The sequence below is a fragment of the Canis lupus genome, chromosome 28 (assembly GCF_011100685.1).
Source record: "Canis lupus familiaris isolate Mischka breed German Shepherd chromosome 28, alternate assembly UU_Cfam_GSD_1.0, whole genome shotgun sequence".
Classification (NCBI taxonomy): domain Eukaryota; kingdom Metazoa; phylum Chordata; class Mammalia; order Carnivora; family Canidae; genus Canis; species Canis lupus.
Genome location: NC_049249.1, coordinates 27,922,194 through 27,928,226, shown reverse-complemented (window position 1 = coordinate 27,928,226; position 6,033 = coordinate 27,922,194). Strand labels below are relative to the sequence as shown.

General features: G+C 62.5%; 1 protein-coding gene across 1 annotated transcript; it reads left to right on the top strand.

Annotated features, from left to right (window-relative positions):
• The first annotated feature begins 544 nt into the window (after positions 1 to 544).
• On the top strand, positions 545 to 4,608 carry VAX1 (ventral anterior homeobox 1). The gene is made up of 3 exons (XM_038577962.1): positions 545 to 785; positions 1,955 to 2,142; positions 4,021 to 4,608. The coding sequence occupies exons 1-3, from the start codon at positions 545 to 547 to the stop codon at positions 4,597 to 4,599; spliced, it is 1,008 nt and encodes a 335-aa protein (XP_038433890.1). The 3' UTR covers positions 4,600 to 4,608.
• The last annotated feature ends 1,425 nt before the right edge of the window (positions 4,609 to 6,033 follow it).

Below are 6,033 nucleotides of genomic sequence, written 5' to 3'. Positions count from 1 at the left end.
AGGACAGAAACCATCCATTACGATCTGATATATTATCCAAACAATTTAGTGTATTCATGAGGTAACCGAAACGTGGGGGCTGCGAAATTACCCGTAATCAATTGCAACAGCGAGTGTACGTCCCCGCGGGTGTCGGACAACTACAACTCGCCGTGTCAGTAACAGGCGGGAGCCGCAGCGGTTCGGAGTTGCTCTGCTTGCTACGCGATCGCCGGGCTGGGGACACTGGACGTGCTCAGAGGACGCGGACGCTGACGAGTTGGCCTCGCCGCGGCTGCACCGGGATCCTGGACCAGACCCGCCGCCTCCCCGAGAGCGCGCCACTCGCCGGTCGCCGCTGACCCGCCCGCGGTCGCCGCAGCCGCCCCGCGGGGACATTCATTCTTGCCGCTTGCCTCTCTCTGGGCAGGGCTCAGGAGCTCCATTGTAGGGTTCTGTCCCCGCGGTGCCTCTGTTTTGTTTCTTTTTGTTTGTTTGTTTCTTTTTTCTTTTCTTTTTTTTTTTCTTTTTTCCTCTTTTTTTTTTTTTCCCCCCCTTTTTTCCTATGTTCGGGAAACCAGACAAAATGGACGTTCGGTGCCACTCGGACGCAGAGGCTGCCCGGGTCTCGAAGAACGCGCACAAGGAGAGCCGGGAGAGCAAGGGTGCGGAGGGGAACCTCCCTGCCTCCTTCCTCAAGGAGCCGCAGGGCGCCTTCTCCGCGTCGGGGGCCGCGGAAGATTGTAACAAAAGTAAATCCAATTCGGCCGCCGACCCGGATTATTGCCGCCGGATCCTGGTCCGAGGTAGGGATGGGGTAGGGCTGCGGGGCGCGAGCTTTGGGAGGAGGACTCGGGGTGCCCGAGCGGCGCGCCGCCCCAGACCCAGGCCCGCGGGGAGGAGATGCTGGCTGGGACTTCCGAGAAAGTTGCGGGCCTCTCCCCACCCCCGCCCCCCCCCCCCCCGGGGCTGGCCGGCCGCTGGGCGCTGGCACCTGGGGCGCGCACCCTCCGGGACCCTCGACCCTCCACGCTCCGAGGGGCCCCGCCTACAGGGTTGCAGGGGAGCCTAGGGGCTGCGCGGGCGGGCCCGGGCTGCAGGCTGCGGCCTCTGAGCAGGGGGAAGGAGGACACCATGGAGGGCGAGTGCGCGCTGTGCGAGTCGGAGCACCTGCCGGGAGCCCGCCTCCAGGCCCCCGCGCCCCGGCCGGCCGAGTGCACGCTAGGGGAGCGCGGGCGCCGGAGCAGAGCAGCGGATCGCCCGCCACGGCCCGGCCCCGGGGCGCGCTGGGCCGAGGGCCCGGGCGCCGCGCTCAGGGCCGGCCGCCGCCGCCGCCGCCGCCAGAGGAGGCTGGGTTGGGTTGCCGGGGCACGGATGTCGCCTTCGTGCTCGGCTCTACCCCGCCGTGCTGCGCGCTGGGCTCCGGCGGTGGCGGTCGCGAGGCCCGGCCCCGGCCGGCGCCGCCCCCGCCAGCAGATCGCCAGGCCCCGCCGGCCCCGACTCTGTCCCTCCTCCTTCCGCAGCCCCGGCTCGGGAGAGAAGGAGACCCTGGGGTGGGGCGCTGGGACCGCCCGAGCGGGGTCTGGTCAAGGTGCTCCGGAGCTGGGGCCCACGCGCCCCGGCCTGGTCAGTCTGGAGACCCTCAGGCCACGGGGGACCCGGACCGCGCAGCCGAGGCTCCCAGGCCGGAAGGAGCATCAGCCGATTTGGATTTTTTTTTTTTTCCCCTCCCGCGTCCAGAGTGCTCTATAAAAGCAAAGTCTGGTTCCCCCCCTTTCGTCCGCGGTGTGGAGTTAGCCCCCTCGCTCCCCCAACACACCGGGTCTCTGCTCCCGGGCTGTGGCCGCAGCTCCCCGCCCCCGCCCCCCACCCCCGCGACTGCAGGCGGCTGGCGAGCGAGTCCTCCAGCCCGCTCCGGCCAGGGAGGTGAAGGGAGACGGGAGGGATCCCGCGACTGACATCTCCCCTTCCTCAGATGCCAAGGGTTCCATCCGAGAGATCATTCTGCCCAAGGGCCTGGACCTGGACCGGCCCAAGAGGACGCGCACGTCCTTCACCGCCGAGCAGCTCTACCGGCTGGAGATGGAGTTCCAGCGCTGCCAGTACGTGGTGGGCCGAGAGAGGACGGAGCTCGCCCGGCAGCTAAACCTCTCCGAGACCCAGGTACCAGGTGGCCAGGCCTGCACAGCTCTGCAGGAGCCTGCCTCCCCCCACCGCTCCAGCCAGCTCTTCCCAGTACTTAGCCTGGCTCTGGACAGACTCCCAGGGGAGGTGGAGGAGGCAGGGAGGATGGGGTGAAAGACCTCACAATTTCTTCCCTTCCATAAACCTTTCCCTCTATGCCCTCAAATCTTCCAGGGCCCATGCTCTGCCCACCATGGCCTACCTAGCCCAGGAGGCCCAAAATTCTGTCCTTTGGAATACCTGTTGGATCACAGTCTTGAGAATTCCCTGCTCACCTCTGGGCTACAAGGAACCAATGTTTGCCCCTTGTCTCAGTCAGCCCATTTTGGCCAGATTTCCAGGCACCACTCCTCTTGGGAGCCCCAGCCTTATACAACAAGCAGGCCTGTTCTGCAGGAATGGGGCTGGGGCCAAAGCCATCTGGGTGCTGAGGGTAGCAACTAGATTGCAAAGGTGTGCATTCCTGAGATTTGCCCTCGCAGGACAGGCTACCCTGCCCCTTATGGCTTCCTCTGGCCCCGAGCTGGACCCAGACCCATTCCCAGCCCTGAGCATCCACTGGGCACCTATGATGCCCTGTCTTCTGTGCCAGTGAAATGTGAAGTGTGGGATCAGAGGCCGATGTGGGGCCCTGGTTGCCAGCACTGCCAACCGTGCTTGAGGTCTCTTCTTTTATATGAAATCCACATGATGTTACTGTAGTTAGCCATGTAGACTCTGGGTCCGGGGTTTTTCAGGGCCTTAGAGCTTTGCCTTGTGGAGGCCCTTGTGGGCCTAGGGAGGGCATGGTACCAGTTTGGCCTAGGTAAAGCAGACTTCTTTCTGAGGTCCAGTCTCCTTCCCTGGGCCCAGCCCTGAAGCAGGTAGGGAGCATGTTAGGTCTGGAATCTGGGCAGAAAGCTGAGAACTGACGACAGATCATATTGGATATTCTTTTTGAACCTGAATTGGCATGATAGCTTTTTCCTATTCTCTCTACTACCACCTCTCTTAGTTGACAAAATCTAGGCCTTTCCTTGTAGCTGCTAAACTCTATCCTGGGCCACCAACTAGGCCTCAAGAGAGGCAGAGGGAGATGAGAAAGTGAGAGAGAGGTTGGTAGAGAGGATTTAGTTCATCCCAGTCTCTTGATTTCCTCCCATGATTCCAAAGTCATGATGGAGAGCAGGGAAGTGATAAATTAAGAGTATCACTCAGAGCCTCCAATCCAGCTAGCAGAGGGAGGAGATGGAGAAAGCTTGGCCTGTAATCCATCCTGCACAAATTATTCCTTCTACAGCCACCTTCCCTACCTTTGCTGCTAGTTAATGGTCAAATGTGACCCTGATAAGCAAGAAACAGCTTCTTGAAGCCTTGGACAGGATTGATGGCGCAGAAGCTAAATTTGAGCTCCTTGGTTGGGCCAGGGGCCTGGGTCCAGAGAAGTAGAGCAACACTCCTCCCCACCCACTCCCGCTTCCCACACTGCAGTCTTCGGGTCTTACCCCTCTCCTGGACATGTGAGCTCACAAGCTAGGATGATCCACGTCTGGCTGGTCCAGGTAGTGAGGCAGCCCAGCAAAATCCCTCTTGGTCTTCCTTGGAGTTAGGGTCGTGGACATCTTTATTGCTCTACTTATCATCTCGCACAGCCTGGGCCTGCTTCCATGACCCGGAAGCCAGCCTCCTGGAGCTGTGGTCCAACTCAAGGGGGCCCAGGCAGCTCCCCGGCTAGCACCTCTCCAGCTGCGGGCTGGGGTTGGGGTTGGGAGAGGGCCCCCGAGAACCCGAGCCCTCGCGTCCTGGGCGCCCGCTCGCGCTTGACGCCCCGTCTCTCCCTGCCCCTCTTTCCCGCCCTCCCTGCGCCCCTGCGCCCAGGTGAAGGTCTGGTTCCAGAACCGGCGCACGAAGCAGAAGAAGGACCAGGGCAAGGACTCGGAGCTGCGCTCGGTGGTGTCGGAGACGGCGGCCACGTGCAGCGTGCTGAGGCTGCTGGAGCAGGGCCGCCTGCTGTCGCCTCCCGGCCTGCCCGCGCTGCTGCCTCCTTGCGCCACCGGCGCGCTCGGCTCGGCGCTGCGCGGGCCCAGCCTGCCCGCCCTGGGCGCGGGCGCCGCCGCGGGCTCGGCCGCCGCCGCCGCCGCCGCCGCCGCCCCGGGTCCCACGGGCGCCGCGTCCCCGCACCCGCCGGCCGTGGGCGGCGCTCCGGGCCCCGGGCCCGCCGGGCCAGGGGGACTGCACGCGGGCGCGCCGGCCGCCGGCCACGGCCTCTTCAGCCTACCGGTGCCATCGCTGCTCGGCTCGGTCGCCAGCCGCCTGTCCTCCGCCCCGTTGACAATGGCCGGTTCGCTGGCCGGGAATTTGCAAGAACTCTCCGCCCGGTACCTGAGCTCCTCGGCCTTCGAGCCTTACTCCCGGACCAACAATAAAGAAGGGGCCGAGAAAAAAGCGCTGGACTGATTTTCAGTGTTTGCCTGTATTTATATTTATAGTATCTATTGTGGTGATATTTATGGACTCGCGTCTGCGGCGCCCCAGGCTCCTGCGCTGGGCTTCCGGCCCCCACCAGGCCTCCACAGCTCTCCTTCCCCACTAGTCTCAGCCACCAACCTTCCTTCGGGCTACTTTTTTCCTACCTTTCCTCCGTGCTCCCTCACCCCCGCCCCGCCCCCGACTTCCTTCCGAATCCAGGAGAATCCAAAGAATTGGGGGGAAATATCCGAATTAGCCACCTGACGCCCCAACCAATGCCTGGCGCTGGAGGGAAAAAGACTGGTTCTAAGTCGAAGCACCGGGACACCTGCTCCAGCTCCGGCCGCTCCTGCTTTTGATCATTCTTAGGAATATTGAAAGAGCAAAGCTGCACGCAGACCCCAGGGGCTGAAAAGGCTGGTAGGTGTCGTTAGACCAAAAAAAAAAAAAAGGGAAGACGTTCCTTCCTCTCGCCAGAGCAACCAGGGCTTCGGGGAGTCCCTGGGCCCCACTTTGCGGACCGCTTGGGAGAGCCGGTGCACACGCAGCTTTCTGGCTGGACAAATCCTGCCGAATTTTTCCCCCTTTAGAGAAGCAACAATCATCACCACCACCACCACCACCGACCCCAGGAGATAAACCAAACGTCACGGTAGGCCAGGACGGTGGTAATACATTTGATCTCATCAGCAATAAAGCAAGAGTCCCAACTACTACCTAAAACCAGATGAAGCGAAACCGGTTTTCGAATACTCCCAACGACCGACTTTGGAAGGTTTAAGAGAATTCAGGATAGAGAATGCTGCGCAGCGCAATGCAAAATCGAGGTTCTGGGTGTTATGACTTTGCATGGGAAATTCAAAAGGAAAAAGCAAAAGAAAAGCCAACGCTGCTGATGAAAGAAAATTCAGAGTCTTTCCTCGGAGGCCGCTCGGGGCGGTGCCCGACAGCCCCACGCTCCTCCGGGCGAGAGCTGGGCGGCTGCCGGCGCCTCTCCCCACCGCACCCCCCGACCCCCGACCCGCGGGCCCCCGGGCGGCCTCGCTGCGTTTGGAAACGAATCGGTGCCCTTTGCTTCCTCTTCCCCACTCCCGGATTCACCAAACTCTTCCAACTCGCTGGAAACGCCTGGATTTCTTCGAGGACCGGGTGGCAGGGCCGAAGCTGGGGACAGCAGGGCTGCCCGGCCTCCCCGAGCCGCAGTCTCCGCGCCCAGATCAGCTCCCCGCCTGGATAGGAGAGACATCGGTCCCCACCCCCCTCCCCTCCGACACCCCCAGGGGCCCCACCGCCCCGACTCAGAAACCCGGACCGCGCACGACGCCGGCACAGCCTCATTCCTTCCCGGAGCAACAACCACTGTCCCCCGCAGCCACGGCCCCCCGCATTTTAACCAAAACCACAGACCTAGACGGCGAGGTT

Excerpts from the sequence above, each read along its gene's own strand:
- VAX1 (XM_038577962.1), top strand. The coding sequence starts at position 545 with ATGTTCGGGAAACCAGACAAAATGGACGTTCGGTGCCACTCGGACGCA. Across the intron at positions 786-1,954 it reads CCGCCGGATCCTGGTCCGAG|ATGCCAAGGGTTCCATCCGA; the intron begins GTAGGGATGGGG and ends CCCCTTCCTCAG. Across the intron at positions 2,143-4,020 it reads TAAACCTCTCCGAGACCCAG|GTGAAGGTCTGGTTCCAGAA; the intron begins GTACCAGGTGGC and ends CCCTGCGCCCAG.